At 35.2% G+C, this 25,450-nt stretch overlaps 1 protein-coding gene across 1 annotated transcript in view; it reads right to left on the minus strand.

Moving 5' to 3' along the window:
• Positions 1–25,450, minus strand: part of NEGR1 (neuronal growth regulator 1) — a 724,429-nt gene that overhangs the window by 425,400 nt on the left and 273,579 nt on the right. The window contains exon 2 of the mRNA XM_081145808.1: positions 13,638–13,870. Coding sequence (XP_081001934.1) covers positions 13,638–13,870 — 233 coding nt within the window. The remainder of the gene's footprint in view (positions 1–13,637; positions 13,871–25,450) is intronic.

The raw sequence follows: 25,450 nt of genomic DNA on the forward strand, positions 1-25,450 counted from the left end.
CCAACCCTCATTCAACTTTATGGAACAAGACCATGTGACATACTTCTAACTGCTCCTTCAACACTTGCTGGGTCTCGAAGTAGCTTGTTATTCAGCTCTAAATCATTTGTTATGCACACTTAGAGTAACTTCAAGCAGTTTCCTGTAGCTAACCATCAGTTCCTGCCTTGTAGTCAAACCTCAAGCCCTTCTCCTAATCAACTACTTCCCTGCAAAAGTTGAACATGCCCCTCCATAAAAAGAGGACCACTTCCTTTAAATGCATCCTGCATATACATCTGTCCTAGATCCTACCTAACTTTAGTGCACTTACTTGCCTCATGCCAGTATTGCCCCACTGGTTTATAAATTCCTTGAAGGGAAAAGCTAATTCTTATTTGTGGATCTTTGTTTCCCTAACACCTAGAACAAATATTTAACACAAGACAAATGCTTTAAGAAATGTGCTTTGGTTGCATTAGTGTCCAAAGTAAGGTAACTGGTTTATTGGAGAAGAGTCCCAAATTGCTTTTTATTTGTTTCCCCACAAGGCACAGGTGCAGCTGTAAAAATCAAGGCCCAGAATATTGCTGGACAGCTCCTAGCTCCCAGGGTAAATGTACAGCAGCACTCCACAGCCGCTATGTACGGGATTTTTCTTAAAGTTACAGTCTGTGTGGAAAATGAAAGACTGCCGTTACCACTCACGCCATTGTCTATGTGTAGCTCTAATGTTCATTAAAGATGCGACTGAAATGCTAATGATAATTGCACCCAAAAAGCTAATAAAGAGAAGCCCAAGGCTCACATAAATGCCAGTATTTAATGATTATGCATACTTTTATCTTTTCTCCCTAATTTATCTTACTTTCTGATAATTAGTTTACTAAATCTGAGGTCCCAATATATGTGTAATTAACTTTAAAATTTGTTTTTAAATTTGCTTTTTATACTCAGGATATATACTCAAGAATGAGATTTTTTTTTTTCCAGAATGTAAAGAGGTAGTTATCATTATATAAAATGGTTTCCTATATGAGAGAGAGATGTTAAAAAATGCCTTTTGTGAGTATCTAAAACTAGGAAACACTTGAGATGTTAGGAAAAAATCTGTATCAGTCTGAATCCAGTCAAGAAAATAGAAACAAACTTTAGTATTTCAAAGAAAGGGGTTTTAACCCAGGAAGTTGTTCACACAGGTGATGAAGGGCTAAGAAGCCAAAGCATAGAGAAAAGTAGGACATTTGTAACAACAAGGGGGAATCAATAATTCCCACAAGGAGGCATCATTACCAGAGCCCAGAGGTCGGGGCTGTTCGTCAGGAACTGGATCCATAGCATGGGAGTGCCCAGTGTGAGCTGTGTTATTGGAAAGATAGGCTGTCCCGTGGAAGCTGGGGCCAAGCGAGGAAAGACCTTGCAGGAGCACTCTCTGTAGCAATTAGGAAAAGGAAAAGAGCCTGGCTTCTCCCTACCCGATCCGCAGTCTCTTTCCAGGGCTTCCCCCTGGGTGAATCCTGCCAGAAAGCAGAAACCAGAGCAGCCTGGGAACACGCAGTGGGAGCCAGCCAGACCCATGATTTAAAGCATGACAAAGAGGTACAAAGTGTGGCTCTGAGATTAAACAGGCAAAAATGATTACCACCATATCTTTTCCTTAATTTTAAGTAGTAATCCGTTTTCCAAAAAAAAAGTCTTTTCAACTATTGTAGCTTAAAACCTTAACACTGCTATAAAATTTATTATATCTTTTCACATGGAACTTTTCCAGAGGAAGAATAATTACTTTTATTAATATTTTACAATTAACTTTATTATCTATATTCTAAAATAAAAATCACTTGGAATCAATGAGAGCAATCTCAATTATATCCTAATTCAAAGAGAGAAAAAGGAAAGGATCTGTCTGAGTATTATTAGCTCACTAGAAAAAGACAGATGGCAACATCTATTGAATACCTACTCTGACTCAGACACTTGGAGAAATTTCTCATATACCTAATTGTTTTTTAAAAATTTCGCAGCAATTCAGAGAGCTGGGTATTTTTACTTCTCAGGGAATGAAAATGAGCATTCAGGAGATAGAGATACTTAACCAAGTTTATAGCCTCTATAAAAGATCAAAGCTGGAAATCACCTGAGGTCAATCTAATGCCACACTAAACTAGAAGAACACTAGTATTAACTAGTTTTAAAGGGAAAATCATCCAAACCATTAACAAATGAGAGAGAAAAATCAGAAGAATTTTATCTGGTGATTGGCTAGCTTGCACTCCCAAGGGTCTTCACTCATTCAATGTATCATTTATTAAATGTTTATTTTATCCCCAATTACATGCCAGCCCTTGTTCTACTCACTAAGAGTAAGGCAGTAAGACAGATAAGATCCCTACTTACATGCAGTTTGTCACAACCTGCCAGGCACTGGAGCACTAAAGCATGTGCATATCTTTTCTACTAGTTCAGTGGTTCTCAGCCTGGGGTGATTTTTACCCCAGCAGACATTTAGCAATGTCTAGAGATATTTTGGGATGTCACAACCAAGGAATGCTACTCATGTGTATGTGTTGAGGCCACTGTTTAAAGTCTATTTTGGCTGCTCTTATAAAATATAAACTGGGTGATTTATAAACAACAAACAGTAACTTCTCACAGTTTTGGAGCCTGGGAAGACCAAGATCATGCCACCAGCAGATTCTGTGTCTGGTGTGGACCCACTTTTAGATGGCCATCTTTTCACTGTTACAACCTCATATGATGAAAAGGGGGAGAAATATTGTAGGGTCTTGTTTATAAGAGCACTAGTCCCATTCATGAGGCTCCACCCTCACAACCTAAGCACCTCCCAAAGTCCCTAATTCCTAATACCATCAAATTGAGTATTATGTTTCAACATGTGTATTATGGGGGTCACAGACATTCAACCTATAGTAGTCAAAGATGGTCCTAAGCATATTATAATATATAGGACATTTCCTCCCCTCCTATAATACACACACGCACATACACACACATATTATCTGGTCCATAATGTCAATAGTGTTAAAGTTGAGAAAGTCTGTCCTAGGTGTGTATAAAGATTTCTTTATTTTTTACTGTGTATGTGTGTATTCGTTTTCTTTTTGTTGCCATAAATTACTATAAACTTAGTGGCTTAACACAACACAAATTTATCTGACAGTTCTGTAGGTCAGATGTACAATATAAGCTCTCTCAGTGAAAATCAAGGTGTTGCCAAGCTGCTTTCCTTTCTGGAGTCTCTAGTAGAGAACCCATTTCCTTACCATTTCCATCTTTGAGAGGATACCCATATTCCTTGGCTCCTGATCCCCTTCCTCTGTGTTTAAAGTGGGCTTGAATCCTTTTTACATCACATCACTCTGACCTACTTCCACAGTCATCTCTCCCTCTGAGTATCTTTTTCTGCCACTCTCTTCCACTGTTAATCATGCTTGTGATTTCATTGGGCCCACCTGGACAACCCAAGAGGCTATCGCTATGATAAGATTAGGTGATCTGCAATCTTTTTTAAGAAATATGCTTTTATTGATTTTGGAGAGATAGAGGAAGGGAGCGGGAGAGAGAGAAACATCTATGAGAGAGAACCACTGATTGGCTTCCTCCAGCAGTATCCCCAATGGGGATGGAATCTGAAACCCAAGCTTGTGCCCTGACGGGGAATCCAACTGGCAATCTCTCCATGCATGGGATGACACTCAACCAACTGAATCACATTGGCCAGGACAGGTGATTTGCATTCCTAATTCCCCTTTGCCATGTAACCTCACATACACATGGTTTCTATGGTTATCTTTGGGTACCATTACTCTGCTTACCACAAGGAGTAATGCATGTGCAACTTTTAGCAAAGTTATTTGCACAGAGCAGATGTTGAATTAAAGTGGGACTACACAATATTGCTTGAATTAAACTGAATTTCTCTTAGCTGTCCTTTTAAAATGGACTACCTTTACATGAAATGGTCATAGCATAGGAAAAACAATACATGTGTCTTGCCTAACTGCACACTGATAAAGAGCTCTGAAATGAGTCCCTTCTTAAGTCTTCAACACGCCATTGAAAAATGCATCCATCAACTGAATAAGCCTGGGGGAGGCAGGGGCTGATGCCTGGTGGAGGGGATCCATGCGAGGAAAAGGGGCACGCCTGTAATACTTTCAACAATAAAGATAAACAAAAAATGAAATAAAAAAATAAAAATGTGCCCATCCACCAACTTGTTCAAACCAAAACCTAAGAGAATGAATTAAAAACCTAAGAGGAAATTCTAATTGCATTATATTTGGCCCTTTTAAAATATTAACCTCTGATGGGGGTTTGTCATTAGGAACCCTTGCTTTATAATCTTTGTAGCTAAGACTGCCCCATATAAATATTATTTTCTCAAAATAACATTGCGAGGAGAGAGAAAAAAATTGCAAAATGTTGGTATCTCCTTTATTATTCCTTCACTACAGCATGCAATCACTGGCCTGCATTTGTGAAAACATGAGGATTAGCAGAGGATAAGAGTGCTATGACCTGAAATGAAAATAAGCGACCTAAGTTGAGAATGCCTAACTAATCCCTTTAATTTAAAAGTTTTCCTGTTCTGTCAGCATTCCTGGTGTTATGCCCTAAAGATAACATCAATACATTAAGTCACAGCTTAAGCAAAAGTGATTGGCATGAAGCCGGGAAAAAGAAGTGAGTACATATACGCAGCCAATAAACCTCTCTTGAGTCCCTAGCATTTGTCAGGCACTTTTCTGGATATTTGGGAGTCAAAAAGGACTACTAAGACCCAGTTCTTACCCTCAAGGAGTTCACTGGGGTTCATATTTGGAGTCCACACATAGATTTAGGGGGTTCATGATCGTTCTGCTCACATAAAAAGCTTTGCAAAATCTTAAGGGTATATATATTTTTCTACAGACAAGGTCTACTAGTTTCATCAGAATTTCAAATGGGTTCATGACCAGAAAATGTCTAAACACCATTGGTCTATTGGTTAATCTCAAACCAATGAACTTACATGCATACATGGACAGGTGTTAGTGCAGGGAAGGCCTGGGGAAGCGGCAGGAGCTGGGTGGAGGGCATTAATGGGGGGGGGAAAGGGACATCTGTAATACTTTCAACAATAAAGACAAATTAAAAAACACACAAAACATTAGTCTAGATGCAAACCTACTAATGTGAGTGAGAAAGCTCTAACAGCCGAGTTCGGCTGCATGGTCCACTTTTCCTGAGTCTCTCTACTGCTCTCTCTAAATCACTAACTAGAAGATACTGGAGAAATGGGAAGTGAAGTGGTATGGGGCAGAGAGACGTTGGGACTTAGAGTCACTCTGATTCTGCAAATTGAACTTCACCACCAATTTTAATTATGCCATTTTCCTCTTGGCACTATACATAATTAATTCTTATTGTTCTGCTATAAATCATAAGATAAACAATATCATTAGCAGATTCAAATTTTCTCCTCTGCTAAATTTTATCTTTGTCCTACGAAAAGGTTACAAGGGGCATGTCATTTAGAATTTAGTTAATGAAAACACAAAATCTTAATTGTGTTGGTGTAATTTCTTTACTGCACACATAACTTGGGGAGTAAAACAGTAAAATTATTTTATAGATTAAATCTTATTGCAATGACTTCCAAGGAGAAGATAAATTATTTCACCAGACTTAGATTTTATTTGTGAGGTTTCTCAAAATAAGTGCACCTGCTAAAGCTTAGTAGTGATCTTTTATTTATAGAGAGATTTTTCATACTGATAGTGTATGGGATTTGACATGTATTACTCACACAGTTATTTTGTTTTTGTTTCTTTTTTTAGGGAAAAAAAGATACTCTAAGGTAGACAACAAATATAACTATTCTGAAACACAACACATAAAATTCAGAATTAGTACCAAGAAAATAAAAAATGTGATTAGTCTAAGCTTTGAGATACTTATCAAACTAATATGCTCTAAGGACCATAATAAATATTCATTAATCATTTAAGGGACATTTAAAGGGCAGAAAATTTTGATTAGAGGGTTAAATCCTTAAATATCTGTCCATTTTATTTTTCTTGCTCTTTCCTACCTCTTTTTTATTTGCAAATAACAGCATATTGAAAGTTGATAAGAAAATACCATCAACTTTTATTCCCTCTGTGTATAGTAGGGAGTATATTACGGATTGTTACATAGTTTTGATGGACAATACTATTCTAAGATAAGATCTTGTGTTAGACTATATTAAAACTTCATGTACTAATTTTTGGTTAGTAAAACATGGTCACTACACTTACAGAAAAAATCTTTTTCAATCAAAAATACTATGCATTGAAATCTACCTTCTTTTTCTGCTACTTCTTTTTTCCCAATCACAGAAAAAGAATGGCCTATAGGTTTTTCGAAAGACTATTCTTTAAAAAAATGCAATAATATTTAGAAAAAAAGAAAAATGTCTATCTTGGAAGAAGTGCCAATATTCAAATAAAAATTTTGCTGAATATTTGTTCAATTAACCTTACTTCTTATGGCTCCTAGTAGCTAAACCAATAACCTCATCAATGTCAACAAGCTCAGAGATAAGAAGCGAGGTAATGGTTTCCTAGAAGCTGTCCTAATATACACTGCCATGTAACTACAGCAATTGTAGCCAGACTGAGATGTCTGAAAAAAATCCCCTGAAACAATCCCCCTGAAAATGCATTCATTTTAAAACTTATTATGAAATACATCACTGCTTAAAAAGGCCTATGCTGTACAAGTCTAGGTTAGCAGACCTGAGTTTGTCTGTAAGGATATGATTGAGGGAATAATTTTACTGAAGTATAGATCACAAAAGACACCCAGAGGACTTATTTTTCCCAGGTTTCACACATTAGACATAATTGTTCTAAACTGTTTAGATACCAGCCCATTATCTGTCTGGACGTCAATAACACTACCTCATATATTTCAACAAACTGTTTCCCACTGGATAAAGCACTCGGTGAAGCGGGTGAGAGTCCTATTAGCTAAGGAGGCATCTGCCCCACAGTGCTTATACATTCCTTTCCTCCTAACTTGCAAATCTGAACATTTTAGATAAAGAAAAATAGAAAAGTGGGAGGTTTTAGGTATGATTCCAGTGTAGGACTAATACAACCATATGTCACATCATTTAACCTACTCAACTGGTCTTTGACTCACTGATCAGTATTCAGGTATTGATTAGTTCTGTATGAGCTCAGTATATTTTGGCTCCCACTGAACTGAAGCAAGCAAAGAGTTATTTTGGTCGAACAAATAGGAAATCCCTGCAGAAGGAGTGAGAATGAGTATGTATACCTTTTTCCATGTAACTTTTATCTGTTATTTTATATCATTTATAACCTACTTTTAGAGAGTAAATGATGTAATATATGTGCATCATTCCATATAAGGTGATCTTAGAAATAGATCTATTTTATCTAGCTAATAATAAAGATATGGATCATATGAAAAAACCAAATCACTTTTATAAGATATTCTTCTTTTGTTTTGTTTTGTTTTTTTTCTAAAATAGAAACAAAAACTGAGCTCATGAAGACAGAGAACAGATAGATGATTGCCAAAGGTGAAGCGGGGAGAAATGGGTGAAAGGGGTTAAAAGTACAAACTTCCAGCTATAAAATAAACAAGTCATGAGAATGTAATGTACAGAATGGTGACTGTTGGAAGAGGTCACCAAGAGAATGATGGGTTGACCCTCGAGCTGGACCTGAGCAATCTGAGGGTCAGTACCCCTCCACTGTCCTTGGAATATAGGTTCTGTTCACTGTTTCCACACTAGGAGCTGTTACAAGGACAAGCCTTGAGACTAACTGCACTTCATACATGACTGAAACTTATTAACCTTGTTAATTGAACCTCTATATAAACTTTTAATATTCTAGCAAATGGGTGTGGAGATCTACTTGTCTGACAGCCACCCAAGATAAACCTTGTGTATAAGTTCCCTTGCTCATTAAACCTGCCGCCCACCAGTCTGGAGTGGTCTGCCTCTGTTTCTGGTCTCTCCCTTTCTTCCATGTACTGAAGCCAGTTTCAGATTTCACCAGGGGAATGCCCCAGGTTTCAAACCAACAGTGTACATTTGTTAGTTGCTAAGAGATTAAAATCTTAAAAGTTCTAATCATGAGAAAACAAACATGTAGCTATGCATGGCGATGGATGTTAACTAGACTTGTTGTGATGACCATTTCACACTACAGGCGTGGGCAAAGGTAGATTTACAGTTGTGAGGACACTAAACACAGAGTTTATTTTTGCATTATTATTTATTAATTATTGTATTATTTGTTTGTATTATAACAGCAAACCTACTTTTGCCCACCCCTATATACAAATAGTAAATCATTATGTAACATACCAGAAACTAATATAATGGTATATGTGAATTATATCTCAATAATAATATTTTTTAAGTATATATTTTATAACTATTTAATCTTATAGGTATACTCTGAAGTTACATTCCTTACAGTTAAACATTATTTGGTTGAAATAATGAAAGAGCAGAGTGGCAGCCAGTCTAAGGGTCTAGTCCTGAGCCATCACAGCACTCAGGCAATGACTATTTTGATATCTATGGGCTCTGTAAAACTTTCCCTAGTGCTGATGATTTTTCTTTAGTTCATTTTTTAGCTTGCTGAAAGTCTGAAATATTTACTGTTGCAGAACAATGGCTTGAATTTTCTAATATATGTGGCACTTTGGCATGTTTTCTGACCATTATAGCTTTTCCCTTCTTTCCTTTGAGGAAGGCAGGCCTATCCATGCCTTGTGAGGCGGTGCAGTACACTGCCCGTCAGCTCAACGTGGAGCAGAAGTGGGGTGTCTTCCTCTTCCAGTACGTGCCTTGTCAAGGCTTTATTATTCATGAAAAGGATGTTAATATTAGATTAAGATGTGCTGGTCTTTAAAGAATGCGGCTCCAAACTGTGGCTATATGGAATAATTGCTCCACAGATATTCATTGGTAAGTATAATTTTGAAATATCTGTACCTAAATTCCTATTCAAAGACCCAATTGAGAGATATAATATTTGTAGAGGTTTGACTCAGGAAGAACAGGTTCTAAAATTTATTCATAGACTAAACTAATAAAAAGCTATTACCCTGTTATTGAACTAGCATCTTATTGAATTTATTTTTAGATTTTTAAACAATGTTTTTAACTTCCTCAAACTTTGGGTTACATTGAAACGTGTTATAAGGAACAATCCTATGAGCGAGGGAAGTGAGAACTGTACACTTACTGTTAAGACGTTCCTTATAGCGAGACTCTGAGATGACTCAGTAGAAATGCTTCTCCATTCTGAGTAATAGGATCAGGGTAGCAAGAACTATAAGTGTTAACCTTATGGACTCTGACATGAATAACTGATCCTGTTTCTCTTGCTCTGTTGGCTGCTATAAATCTTAGAACTATTTTTTTCTTTTTGCCGAGCTTCAAAAGTATATAGAAATCATGTCACAAATTTCATGATCTAACATCACCTCTGACCCATCCTACTCTTCTTACCTTATCATTGCTTCAGATTTCTCCTATTTATCTTGGTGCACTAAACACTTCTTTATAAGCCACTTTAAATCCCTTCTAATACAAAGCAGACTGTTAATAATAAATGATGTTTGAACGTGTTTCTTTCTACTCTACAAAGCCTTTCTCAAAACAATGAGTAAGCCTGAGGTAAGGATCTAACATTGTCATAGTTTAGGGTCTTTGGGAAGCAATCACTGAAATTAGATGGAGTTTACAGTGCAGTATATTTATTGGGAATATCCTTGTGATAAATCCCTGGAGAAGGAAGAAAATAGGATTGAACAAAGCAAGAAGATAAACTGCAATACACAATGGTCAACAGCTTCAGCTGTCTGGAGCTAAATGGCCCATCAGAGTTACCTTCTTTAGGCTGAAAGAGAAGGGCCTTTATACAGCCTGCCTCAGTCAGTCACTGGATATTGACTGCTCTAGAAAGAGGTTGACTTTGGGCAAGGTGGCTCTCTAAAGCTAAGGCTATCTTCGAAAGGGTTGACCAATAAATACTGTCTGCTAACAACGCCTCACAAGCCCCTCCTTGTAAAGGGGAGCATAGTACCCATCTATCATAGATATTCTAGGTAAGTCATATACCCTGAAGCAATTAGAATGCCCTGGGGAAGTTAAATACCATTGAGAAGTTATTTTGGTCATAGAGTTATGTGCTAGTTAAATCTATTCTACCTAGAGAAAACCCACAGCATATCTCCCTGAAAGGGTACAAGTTGAGTGATAAACAACCGATATATATTGTGTGCAGGGGGGCATCTTAAAACAACATATATTTATCATCTCAGTTTCTGTCCAGGCACATCTTAGCTGGGTCCTTGTTCATAGCCTCACAAGGCTAAAATCAAGGTGTTGGCTGGACTGTTGTATGTATACAACACCTATCAGTGTCTGGACAACCTAGTCTTTAAACATGGACTCAAAAGTAGGAACCAACCTTGTCATATACTTGAGTGGATAGCATTTGCATTTCATGTTTCTGATCAGTACAGTATTGTAGTAGTAATCTCTGATCTCATCACAGGTGCTACAGCCTTGTACCTTTTTATACACATGAACAGGAAAGATTGCTCTTAGTAAATGCTGCACCACATGACTTAAAACACTGAACAATCAGGTAACTTGATTTATCAGCATCATATTATATATAAGTAATTTTTTCACTGAGTCTATTAGCCAGTTTCCACCCCCTTGAAGCAAAACCCAATTCACCACATTCTTCAAATTCCATGAGTATATACACTGTTCTGCTCAGTTGGTGAAAGAAAAACATGCAGATAAATCAAGCATCCTTGCAGAGTAAATACGAGGCGCTACGGTGCAAAAATTAGTTTGCATGGTGCACAATACAAGTCTTATACAAGTGCTATGGGATATTTTTTACTTTTTAACTGAAATAATTTTGCCTTTCATATCAAAAGCAAATAATCACAGTGGTGTGGTTTTTTGTTTGCTTGGTTGGTTTGTGGTTTTTTTGCATGTGTGTGTGTTTTGTCATCTGTCTTTTTGGTTTTGACTGCCATGGACCTTAAGATCATCTGAGTCTTCATCTTTCCAATGAGAAAATTAGAGTTTAAAGAGGCTTGGTAATTACCCATTTCATGAGGAAAACTTCAGAACTGGAATCCAGGCTTTCCGACTCACATCTCGGTGTCTCCCCCCGCCCAATCATCCTATTCATTGATATTAATAGCTCTAAGAAGACACCAGCGCCAAACAACCTCCCATGCGATGTCTGCCTTGGCAAGACACCTCTCTCATGATCCCCTTTCTAAAATGTTTTTATTTTTAAGTAGCTCCTTTGAGTACATAGTTGCCACAATTAAAGATGAGCTTTCTTTTTTATCCACCAATGTTTGTTTGACATTGGTGATGAATACTCTTCTTTTATTTGCTAAGTTTCTTTATGCTGGTGAGTAAAGGCTTAGGAAACTGTTCAGCAAAGAACATACACTTCAAAACCATCCAGATACTCTGCGCACCACACAATGGAGCAAATCCAGGGACTGAAGAGATGAGCACATCTGTTTATTTTTGCTCTTTGAGAGGAAATGTAGCTTAAGTGGGGTTGACTTTTTATGACATTTGCTTAGTTCTTGAATTGACTGACAAGCCTGTTAATGGACTCCCTGAACTTTATTAATGTAATTGGAAAACTGCTCACATGCCAATCAACTTCTAATAAGTAATTATGTTCATAAATACTGTAAAATTATTAGCTTTTAATGTGACCCAAGCACATATTTTCAACACAGAAAGAGAAATTTTCTTTTTCTAGAGGAACAAAATATTATGCTGATAAAACATTCACTAGGTGCATTCCTAATATGTATTCCCTGAAATGGTGCTCAAATGTTCACTATCATCAAGTGGCCAGCAAAAAAGAGTGCCAGAATAAGGCATGGAACAGCTGTAAAAATGCGTACAATATTAAGTAATCTATTTTATATAAAGTTATAAAGAAACCCTATGGAAATTAAACCATTATATATCCAGTCTGGTTTAAAAATCTGGGCCTAACATGAAACAAGAATGGAAAAAATGAAAGCAGGATATATTCAGTGTCTAAAATATATCATTTAAATCTATAAGAAGCAAAAAGTCTGTATCTCAAGCCACTCAAATATGTTATTTGTCCAAGTTTACTTTTTCTCATGTAATAAAAATCTTTTGTAGACTCTGAGCTAGAAACTCAAGTCAAAGGGCACTGACTACACAAGAGAATCGGATTAGGCCTGGATAACAGAAGAAATGTGTTTCTGATTTGTAACCTCGTGTCAGTTTTTGAAGCTGGACAAACTCCTGCCCTCTAGAATCTCTGGATAATCTCTGTATAAAAGACGGACTTTGATGAAAACAACTATATTCTCCTATACTTTTAATAAGGAATATCTTACAGTCTGCAATGATCTGTAATAAGAAAAGCCGTTGAGGAAATTCACTGATTTAATCCTCAATTTATACTTCCTTCCTTAAAATTACTTGTTTAAGTAATAAGTTTAATTTTTTATCAAAAGATAAAATATTTACTAATAATCGAATCTGTTTTTGAATTCAGGTTTACATGAATATAAGGAAATAAAGCTCAGTTAATAAAATTATAGATTAACAATCTTTCCACATGTAAGCTGTGTACATAAATTAACACTTAGTGTTAATTATTTGAAGGGTTAACTCAGAGGTAATACAAATAACCTGCTTGCTCAGCATTCCTGTTAAGAATAAAACATGCATTCCCTAGCACCACATTATCATATAATTTGTTATTAATTTTACTTAGAAATGCTGCAATGTCATTTCGAGTCCCACAGCATAATATTTCTATGCAACCAACCCATTATTAATCTAAAACACATGAGGAAATAATGTAAAGGGCAAAAATATACATTTTCCATCCTATTAGCATTATAATTTCATTTTTCTTGAGAAGCATTTGTGTTCAGGATAAATATGCTCTTACATTTTAGTGTGCAAGAAAAATAATGTAATTTGATGATTCTGTTTGTATTTGGAGATTGCAAGTTAGCTAGCATGATTTATGATCTACTGAATGTACGTCAAAGCATAAAGCATTGTGTACCATATTTTTTCAATTACTCTATATTTAAATTAAGTATTTCTAGAAGGCTGATTCTTTTCATTGTGACTTTAACCAAAGTGCACAGAAGTTGAATTGAGACAGTGTTGGAAAGCTAGAGAATTACTTTTAAAGAGTTACTATCCATATTTCAAAAAGTTCTAATATTTTAATGTATTCAACATGGGTTATCAAATATTTATTTTAATGTATCAACCATGGGTTCTCAAAGATTTATTGAAGGGTAACTCAAAGGAAGATAGGAAGTAAATCATGCACAAAAAATCACAATGTGATGTTAATTGATAATTTTTGATCTTGTAAGTGGGGATTCGTATGACTATAATACCCATTACACTTAATGGAATCTAGGAACATAAATCCTTTAAAACAATGACCACATATCTTTCAACATTGTCAGTTATTTCTGAGTCATCTTGATATCTAATTACTGAACATTTCTAAGCACAGTCTCTCACAGTATAGCAGTTAAGAAATGCATACCTTGCACAGTCAGATGCACCTGCATTGTTCTCGGCGTGTGCTGAGTCTGAACAGAACACGTGTATGGGCCATCATCTGTCACATCTACATTCTGTATCTGGAGGCTGTAGTCTCTTTTATTCAATGTTGAAATTGAAACTCGAGGATCCACTGACCACTTATCACCTCCCGCAAAAATAATACTTGACCGGTTCAGCCAGGCACCCTTTGAAGCTCCATCTTCCAAATAACACCTACAAATGACCAGAGATGAACACTATTAATCAAGTGAAAATGAGAGACATTATCTTTGCTCTGGCTGTATTTCCATGTGCTGAATTATAGCACTTCATCAAATGCAAACATCGGACATAAACACAGGAAACATGAACATACTGGTACATCTTCCATTCCCAGTACAAATGTGAAACAATATCTGAATACAGTTTGGTTTTGTGTGAGTGTGTATGTGTGTGTTTTAATTGAAAACAAGTCAAAATCAGTTTTCATTCTTTCTGGTTGACAACAAGTAAGTTTAAATAATGTTAAGTTAGTTCACATAACAATTTTCAACATTAAAAAGCATTTTGTTCTTTGAAATTATAAGAAGTAGGAAAGGTCTATGAGTCAGCCTCACTCAACCCAATCCGATTCTCAATATCATGTATTAGATGCAGAAAACAAAGCATAGAATGGTACTATATACATATTTATTTTTAAAATCCCATGCATTTGCAAAGCAGTAAGCTTGCACATTGAAACTATAAACTGCATCTCACTGATAATATTGTTGTAATTAAATATAGCAATTTAAAAATAATAATTTTAGTAGCAAATTCTTGTTGCCTTTTCAATGAACTAACAGTTTTTCTAGGTAGCTTTCATTTATCCAATAAACATGTATGAAACATCTACTACTTATTGATTTAAAAAGGTATTGTCACTGCTCTTCTAAACTTTTAGTCTAGTGAGAAAGACAACCAAGAAATGCAGTTAATACTATACATTAAGAAAAATAATTTTATTAGCTCAAGTCAAAGGTTCATGAGAGACAAAAGAGGGTTACTTGACTCAGAAAGGGTGTTGGGGTATAGAAAAAGGCTTTCTGGGAAGGGAAAGGAAATGCCTGAGCTAAAGCGATGAGAAGTGGAAGACATAGCTTTCTAGACAGAGGTGTTATATGTGGGCAACACCAGGGAAAGGTCAGAGAGAGAACCAGGCATTACAAGGAAGTACAAGTATGGGATACAAGGGAGGGATGAGAGATGAAATTGGAAAGGTAAACTAGAACCAGATGATGGTAGCAAGCATAGTGACAGTAGATTTTAAGGCCAAATTTGAAGCCATTTATTCAAAGTTGTATTCTATAACAAGATTCAGAAATATAGCTGTGTATCTAATAGAAGTCAGGGACATCAAGGCTTCCAACAGAAGGCTCTGGTCATATGTCAGTGATTTTGCTGAGGCCTGGAGTTCTGTTTCATCTTGGAAACATTCTGATACAAATTAAAGACTGGTTCTCTTAAATGAGTACAAAGCACAGCTACAGAATGAAAATACACATACATCGAAATAGTTTGACAGCATTTCCACAGAACACCTTGGGGGATTGAACACAGAGTTTGAGATTGCTACAAAATTGCAAGCTGAATGCAGCAGGGGTAGGTTGCTGCCAACTGTATGAAACTAATCAGTGGATGGAAACACATAAGGAACAGGGTACACTGCAGAATCTAATTTGTAGTCAGCTTAACCATCTACAGAATCCAAACTTGTAGAAGTCATAAAGGTCACCGTTAATTGAAAAGCTTTGCCTACGTATGTAATGAAGAAAATAATACCCACTTTAATGATATAATTAAACAATTATAGTGTATTGCCATTCCTAATAATATGCAGAAAGAAGATGGAGACATAGTTCTCATTTCACAAGATCATATTTGTAGAAGTATTAGGCAGAACATCAAAATACCACTACCAGGGCTGTGATAATTCTGTTTGTATTTACTATATGGATTCATGAAGTTTATTGTGTGACCTCTGCATTCATGGCCTTCACACGTTACCTTATCTGGTGCTCATAACAACCCTGTGGGGTATGGATTTCTATTTCTAATTCATCACCAGGAAACAACTGGGATGTTTAGGTTATACAACTGGCCCTAAGCACTAGTAGTGAGTGGCAAAGTTGAATTTATAATCGAGTCTAGCATTTCTACATCCAATGTCCTTTCCACCATAATGCAGATCAAAGACTTTTCAAATAGGCTTCAGAAAGAGGGAGATGATTAGAATGTTGCAGAAATTACTGCACGTAATTTCTTATTTACTGAATGTGACCAACTGCTTAACCTGTTCTATTCTAAAGGAAGCAGAAAATTAATTATTAATGGATATTTGACCATGAAAGTCTGATTTTGAACACTCTGCCTCTCATTTCCCTTTCCCTAGAGGCAGAAGCAGCTTTACCTTTATGTGGGGGGTATTAGAGAACCAGGGAGATTAGCCTTTAGACACCAGAGCTTTCATAGACCTGATCTGGGTTGTAACTCCTAGTCTCAGCATAAGCACTGTTCCTCTGTTCTGGCACATCCAGGACCATCAAGGAAGAACAGAAGTTCTGCACGGTGAAAATGAAAAGGAGTTCTTTATGTCCTCTGGGTTTAGATAACTGTATTTCATAATTGCTATTGGTCTCAACTCAAAGTATTTAAGACATATTAGAAATACCCTTGAAGGAGACTCAGGAAAAAACTACTTTTTGTTGTTGTTGTTGTTGCATTATTTCCTTGTAATGCTGCAGAATTATTCTCAAATTACACTAGTGAGTCAGAACTTAACTAAAATTACCATATACAGAATTTTACAAATTGGGAGTAGCAAGGCTTTCCATTTTATAACAATCATAAGATACTTAAATTGAGTATATGTGTTGTGAGGTCAACTATAAGATGGTTTTATAAAATATATGTAACAGGCCGAACACACAAATCTGATTCCTTGAGACTAAGACCCATGTTTTCTAATCTCTACCTACACAGTCACCCTCCTTCCCCCCGTTACAATACACAGGGATACTGCCTGACATGTGTATGCTGTATTAAGAAGAAATGCTGGAGGGAAGGAAGGTCATCATGGTATGGGGGTGGGGGTAGAAGGATGGGAAGTGGTGATAATTTAGTTTTGCACTCTTTGGGCACCAAATTTTTTTTTTTTTCTTGGCTTAAGGATTCTATAATGTCTAAAAATATAAATCTCTTGTTACCCTGGCCCATACAGAATTTAAAATTTAGTAAAGATGATAAAGTATATTCATTAATAGCCATCATGCATAACAGAAAGTTAATATATAATAACTAAATGATTGTTATAATTGGATTATTGTATTTGCCAGAGATTCTTTAACTCTTTCCCTTCACCCCAATAGCCAGGACCATTCTCCCAACAACAAACAGAATAAACTTTAGTTTCAATGAGTTCATCAGCTCCAAGCCTTCCTATTCCACTCATAAGAAACACTCAATTCCTGATAACGACCCATGAGCCTATGGTATCTGGTTCTTTGATGCTTTTCTGCTTTGTCAGCGACCACTCTTCCCAAGTTGCTCTGCTCTAGACAGTGGTCCTCTAGCCCTGCTTCCAACAAGTCATCCATTCTTTTGCCCCGGGAAATTTACATTGGCCACTTCTCCCCCGTGGAACTCTCATCCCCCAGAGTTTTGCATTAATTCTTCCTTACCTTTCTTAGGTGTTCACTGAATTACCTAATGTACTAAATAGCAAAAACTGTTCTCAACATTCCCATTAGACATCTTTTCTGTTTACTTAATTGACTATTTTGCATGTCTCCAAAAGTGTAACCCAGAGGCTGTGTTTACTTGGTCGCCTCTGTATATTCCAAGGGCCTACACACAATGGACAATGAGTATAAATTTTTGTTGAGTGGATGAATGAAGGCAAAAATGAAGACACTTTTAGATGAAGGGTTAATATGGTAAAGTAGATCAGAATTCCAAAGTGCAATCTAGTTGGAAAAGCAGTCATGTCGGCATTATAAGATATAATTAAATGCAAATATCTGCGGCACAAACGAAAACTGCTATAGGAGACATAGTGTGAACTCAGCAAACAATCTGAGTCAGTGGATTGAGCTCAGTGAGCAGAGTCAAGTGGTAGATGTAGGGAGAGGTGAGCTGGGCTCATAATTACTGGAAATAAGAAAAAAACTGTAACATTTGATTCTGTACTTCAGGAACCACTTTAAACCATTAACTATTCTGCTTAGTATGTGCTGGGCACTTGTTAGGCACTTGACATTGACCCTCTTATAACCTCATGAGCTGGAACCTATAACCTTCATCTCACTGATGAAGAAATTAAGTTACTGAGATTGTATCTTGAACAAAGCCAGTCCGCCTGAACTCTTAACCATGGTGAAAGACCATACTCTGTATTTTTAGTCAGACATCAGCAAGGATGAGGGGTTCTCCCTGTTTAGGATGGAAGGATTCATGTGTGAGGGAGAGGTTGGTGAAGCAGTCAGGCAGTTAATGGGAGCAGGATGAAGCCATAATTCTAGGGTAACGAACTCGGATCTTTTTTTCCTCTCTAGATTTCTAAATGGAATATTTTAAGAGCTAGTAAGCTTAGGATCCCTTTGAAGTATGGACAATAAAACAATTGAAAAAAGGTTCAATAATGAACCTATCCTTTGAGTGTGGCATGAATTTTCTTGAAAATGTTTTCTTTATTTCTTTTTAAAAAATCTGCTAGACTACCTACTCACAGGGAGATGAGTGGAGCAGTTCAAAAACACACTCCTCAGCATAAGCTGCGTTAGCACTGTGACAAATATCATGGCAAATACTTCAATGTTCAGTCAATCATCTGGATGTTTTGTATACATAGTTCCAAACATCTGGTTGTTGGAAATGTGACCGCTGTCAGGGGTGGGAGGGTGGAGGGATTGAGAAAAAAATAGAGAAAGAACTAATTGATACAGACAACAATGTGGTGATTGGGGGGGGGGGAGTGTAGGAAGAGGTAGAAGAGGGTACAGGTGGAATAAATCATGATGGGGGAAAAATAAATTAAGTGTTTTTAAAAAAGAAAGAAAATAGCTAGAATATTTCATTTTGTTTCACGGTTGTTAATCCTATCAATCCAGGCTTAAGATAGTTAACCTTTTTCTAATCAGAATTGCATTTCCTTCTGATCTCTCTTAAGGAGCTCCTTTATACATAACATTACCACATGTTAGACAGGTCCTTATTTGGGGGGTAATAAGTCCTAGTTGGTGTGCTGCTAGTTGATCTAACTGATGCTGGAATAATTTTAACTGACTCCGTCTGTGATATGATCTCCTGTGGTGATTACATATGAAAGTTGGACATCAGAGAGTTCAGTAGAAATTAGCATACTTAGGTTATTTATTATTTTTTTAAAGCTCTATTAGGAAAAAAACTGCTGAAGAATGATTTGTTTCACTTTCATATCTCTAATGCCCCATAACACTTCCCAAAACCATAATCTTTAGCATCATTACCAGTACCCCACACAGCAGGATTTATTCAGCTTTATGGAAAGGGACCAGCTTTTCTCAAGACACGGTGATTAATGAAAGTTCCTATTAAAGGCACTGATTAATAAAAGAAGAAAAGTGCAGTTTCCCTTGGATTCAAAACTAAACCAGGGGACACAATATTCTTATGAAGAAATTGGCTAGCTACCTTCACAGCTGCCTTTTTATTATATCACGAAGTTGTAAATTTGACAGGAGAGCTTTCAAAAGAATACAGAAAAAAAAATTTAAAAATTCAGAACTCCATACAACCTCCATGCTAGTTCTGCATACAAAGAGAGCTTTGATATCCTGGCTTCCAGGCCACAGAGAAGTAAGGGAAGTAAAGCATAGATTAAGTGAAATAGAACAAATTCTATCTCCTCTCTCACTTGTCTTTGTTTTTAAGGCACTTTCTTCTTAATATCTTTCATGTCAGTTATTCACTAGATAACATCACAGAGAGATATAGAGATAGAGCTGTAGATATAGATATAGATATATAGAGATGATAAAGATATAGATGATATAGATATATGATATAGATATAAATTATATATAGAAATAGATATATAGATGATATATAGATATATATAGATATATGAATATAAACATGTGTACACATATATACATATGTAAATATTATGATTATATATTTAATATTTGTCAGGTAATAATTTCATTACATATAATATTACAGTTGATTTAATATTTTAAGTTCTCTTTTACTACTGTTATGACAATAACTTATCATTGTATTTCTATTTTGGCAGGTGTATGTGGTATAAGACTTTCTCAAGGGAAACCCACATAATCAACAACGTGTCCAATGAGCTTCAGTTAATTAAGTACTCACACCTTATAAATAAGGAGAATTACATTTTAAAGAAATACCTATGTAAAAATGCAGTTGGGCAGGGAACAGTTAAATACTGTTGTGTAGATAATATATTAACATTATTGTCTGCCAAATACTATTGTAAGAGCATTATATATATTTCTCACTCAATCTTCACAACTCTTTGGGATTAGGTACTGTCAAGCACTATCATAATGCCCATTTTACAGAGAAGAAACCAAAGTACAGAGAAGTTAAGTAACTTACAGGTGACTTTCTTATTGAAATAACTTTATTATGACATAACTGAATTAAACCTCCTGGCATAAGCACTTGAATAATATTAATGATACATGTACACTTATTTGTAGAATGAAAATCATGCCCTGCTAGGCATATTTCACTTCTCATGTAGTATAAAAAAAAACGCTGTCTGAGACAATGAATGAAATCTATTTCCAGTATATTTTCTCCTAGCACTCTTTACAATAATAAAGTATATTAAAAATATCATGGGTAAGAGATTGAAAGTTAAGAATAAATTCTCAAACAACTTAAATGTTTTAATATTATGTTAGAAGAAAAAACCCCTGAAAACAATAAAGTTTTTAAATTTTTCTTGCTTTTTCATGAAAACTATACCTAATTCCTAAAAAATGGGGACTTTAATATAATCAAATGATAGTGTTAATTCATACTTTTTAGTCTTACTTTACTGCACAATTTAAATTATTTAAGTCTTTATTAAAAAGAACATTAATAATCCAACATTTTCAATGCCTAGAAAAATCATTAAAATTTGGTTTTCGATTAATCATTAAATTTCAAACATTAAAATCACTTATTTCAACTTGTACTTAAACCATGCTTTCCTATAATACTACAAATTGTTTTATCTTATTCTTTCCATTGGCTCATTTAAGTCAAGGTTCCATGTAAGTAAAATATCTGTATTTAGAAAAGGCCACACCAAGGAGTTTTTACCTTTAAGATTCTTTAACACATTTGTAAATCATTCAACATATAAACTAGCATTTATGAAGTAAAATAAGTATGGATAGAGTGAAAGAGAGCCTATACATTATAACTAAATAAAACAGGAAAGTCTGAATGGTAAAATAACTTCATTATTGCCGTTAGTGAAGTCCAATTATCACCATCTTGTCTTGATAATATTAATAAATTTCACTTGCTCAATGATGACTGTGGGTGGATTAAGAGGAATAGAAAATAATGTATAATCACATTAACATTCACAAAAGCCTTTGGGGAGGTAGGTGTTATGTTCACATTAAGAGTGGTGCAGGCACGAATGCAGGCTTGATGAAAGAGGCAGAGATTGTAAAAGGGCGAAGTGCTACATATTTAAGAAGTTAGCTTAGGACTAGCTTTGTTCAAATGGCTTTAATCATGAATCAAATTGGAAATTTCTTTGTCATTTCTACTTTTTAGTTTTTGAATTCAACTAAACCAGCTTGCTCTCTCCCACGTGGACTTGAATGTGAGATATTTGGATCTGGAAGGGCTTCAAGATTTCTGTTAACTAGCAGGTGCTCTGAACCGCTGTGGGGAGGATTCTGTGTGTAGTGCTGTCTCCCTGGCAGATGCTTCCTGGAGAAGTTGGACTTTCACCTCAGGAGCTATAAAGGGAATGAGCACTACATTCAAAATGCATGCAGGAGATGTTTAAAATAACCATATCAGAGAGGGAGAATTAAATCAGGCCCAGAGAAGTGTCTGAAAAAAACTCTAAGCTCCAGGCAAACTTTTCTCTTCTGTCCTCTTTGGGATGAAGCCAGGTACAGGCACCTCATTCTCAAAACAAGGGAAAAAACATGGAATTCTGTACTAAAAACCTGCACCTGAGAGCTGTATGTTCATATTAACCATTATCGTCCCAATACATTTAATAAGAAAAATAAAGAAAAATAAAGAAAAAAACAGTATCAGCAACTCTACTGCCTTACATCAACCATCTTTCTGTTTAAGTCATTTAGAAACTATTCTATCTGCATATAAATAGAGATGATAAAAGAAACACAACAAATGGATATATAGAAAAGTATATACTTCTTTACAGAATCTTTACATCTGAAAAATAAAAAGAATTATAAGAATTATTCTCTCTCTCTACTTATGTTGATCATTAAACTTTCTGCTGGTCACTGCTGGATTTTTCTTCCATTTTTTTCTAGTAAAATATATTCTGAGCACAAATTTTATTTGATGAATAAAAAATGGCTACATAGCACATTAATTAAAGCCAGACTTGCAATCATTAACTAAAGTAGCCATTAATCCATATTTACCTGTCCTCTCTTGAGAAAATTTGACTAAACCATATTTCAGTATGAGCTATACCTTAAAATATATTAGGAAATGTACCCCAGAGGGAAAAACACAATATAGTTTTGTTTTTCATGTGCTCCCTGAAAACAAGTTTAAACTGATTATATTTTCTCAAAAGATGTTAAAAGTTAAAAATAGTCTCAAATTTAACTCTTAGCTAGATCCCATGGACAATTCTTAGAGATCCAGCATAGTGCAGCAATTAATTATAGTTAACATTGGCATTCAAATGTTAGCTTTCTTGGGTACCTTCCTTCTAACCCAGAGCAATTTAATTTACCTTAGTTTTCTCACCTCTATAATGGGATTAGTAAAATTGATCTAACAATATTATTATGAGAATTAAAATAGTTCGTTTCATGTCCAGGATGGCACCAGATACCTGGTAAGTGTGTAATTAAAGGTAACTCTTATTAACCTATCTTCTTATTGTTAACTTTGTTTTAAAAGCAGAACATGTAGAAAAAGAGCATTTCAGTGTTTATATATATATATATAAATTGTAATTTGAAATTTATATAAATGCCTGATCACTATGTTGTACATCTGAAACTAATTTAGTATTGTATGTCAACTGAATTAAAAATTTTTTTTAAAATTACTTCTAACATAGTAATATATATATATACAGAGAGAGAGAGAGAGAGAGAGAGAAAGACTAAAAACTTACATTTAGAAACCCACACCCTGATTTACTAGAAATTTTAGGCGGTCAAGTAATCCAATCTTTATTAAAGCTTAGTTACTTATTTGCAAAGTGGAGATAGCATCACCTGTACCATGGAACTCCTATTTGGTATAAGATCAGCTGAGGCTGTGCATGGGAGATAAATGCACAAACTTATAAGTCAAAATTTAAGGGTAAATATTTTATAATTATTATAAGGTTTTATGAGTTAACTTTCCTCATAGCTCTAAAAGATGGTCATGAATCTCCATTTAGAGATTACATGAGCACTGTGATCTTCCCAAGCTCAGTGAGATGAAGTTTTATTTTTGCTTTTAGAGTTGATAAAATGATTTTCTACACTATGTAAACTCTTACATTCTTCAATTGCCACCTAAAATTTTTATCATGAGCTGAGTTCTTTGCAAAAATTATAACTTCTGATTATTAATGTGGCTATTTAAAAAGAAACCTGTTAATTCTCACTTTTAAATGTGTCCAAGGAAATTTAATAACACAGTGATTTGATATTCACTATCACCCACTTAAAAAAGATGAACAAGCTCTACTTTAAAAGAAATACTACATTGTTTCTTTTTCCCCCAACCTCATATTTTCATTCCACTTCTACCATATGATTTGATACCAATCTATTTTTTTATTTTTAAAGTCTTTTATTGATACCTTATCTTCTTTGCAATAAAAATAAATATGTAAATTGGCTATAAAATTCTTGTGACTGTAAGAATTTAAGTATAAACAATATTATGGATTATTTTTTTTACCTAGTTAATGCTAGAAGTCTTAATGAGATGGTTTCATCTAGATACATGGAAAGCTTTCTTGTTCAATAAGCATACTATATGAAACAGAGGCCAGACTTAATTCTGGGAAACCCAGTTTTCTTAGGCGATGGGGATGGAAGAAGTCCTGTTACAGAGATGCCACTCAAACCTTTAACTCCATCAGAGTGATGTAAGCACTATCACCAATATCATTACTAATGCTGTCAGTTTATAACTCTATTATAACTTACTGTAGATGTGTTGAAAGCAACTTGGAAATTGTCTATTCATTGTCTCAACATCAACACTAATATTTTAAACAGACTTCTTGTTTTGTTATGTGAAGGTTTTATACTTTGAGCCATGCTCCATGATATAATTCTGCATGTTCCAAACATTTTACAAAAGATGTTTTAAAAGTAGGAGGTATGAACTGGAACCAATCCAACCACATACCTTCTCTCAGGCAGGTCACTTTTAGGAAAAAGACATATTTCATATCTTTTTTTTTTTTTTTTTTTTATGTTCAGCTCTTGAACTCCTTATTTAAAGCTATCAGCATATTTGTCTCAAATTTTTCTCCTCTTTAAACTTTAGTTTCTGTCTGCCTAGGGGTAAGGAAAACAGAAGGCTGAATTTGTGTGAGAATTATTGGAATGTTAGTTTACAGATTAATTTTAGTGCCCCAAAGACATTCTTTAGGAAGAAAATGTACTTCTTTAATATAGTTATTTCAAAAAGTCGTTTCACTTCCTTCTGAGATTTATGCTTAAGGTTGCTGGAAATCTGTTAAAAATAAAACAATACTTGGGTTAGACAGGCTATATTATAATTGTCCATGTATCATGAAATTAAAAATATTGATCTCACCTCGTAAAACTAATAATAATATCTTAATTTTGTTGAATCTCATGAGCTTGATTTTTCATTTGTATTTACTTAATATTTATCACAGCTGAAAATTTTAACCCAGTGCCCATGGATTTTAAATATTTATTTTGAAAGATATGTATTGGTAGTCTCTTGAATTTCTATTCTTTTTGAGAAATCTAAAATATCCTTATCTTTTCTATATGGTCAACTCTTGTGTTACTGTTAAATCTTTGCTGCTTTGAGATATGTGTTGGTTTAAAGAGCTGTGCTTGTGTGTGTGTGAGAAAGAGACAGAGACACACAGAGAGAAGACATTTGATGCAAAAATTGACAAGACGTGAAAATGAATACTTATGATTACAAGGAAGGAAAATTTAAATATGTAACCAACATTCAATTTATATTAATTACATCTGAGTTCTTTCCTACAGAAAGAGCCAGAACCTCCACAAATATCAGTCCATCTCTTGCTAGAGCATCCCTCCAGCAGTAGTCTCTGAGTGGACAGCTGGACCTGTCATATCTCAGCGCCTGGCTGGCTGAGGAAAGAAAGTGCCTCCAAGGGACATAAAATTCTACTGTGATTTGTGCAAAGCTGAAATTCCAGCCATGGATTTCTGGCTGGACCTCTGCTTATGAGAATGCTGCTTATTGTCCTATCTCCATGACTGAATTCTCAAGGTCAGAATTCTTTGATATGAATCATTACTTCCTTGAGTCACTCTAAAATATTAACCAGAACAGTAAAGAAGAAAATCATCA

The sequence above is a fragment of the Miniopterus schreibersii genome, assembly GCF_964146895.1.
Source record: "Miniopterus schreibersii genome assembly, chromosome: 8".
Classification (NCBI taxonomy): domain Eukaryota; kingdom Metazoa; phylum Chordata; class Mammalia; order Chiroptera; family Miniopteridae; genus Miniopterus; species Miniopterus schreibersii.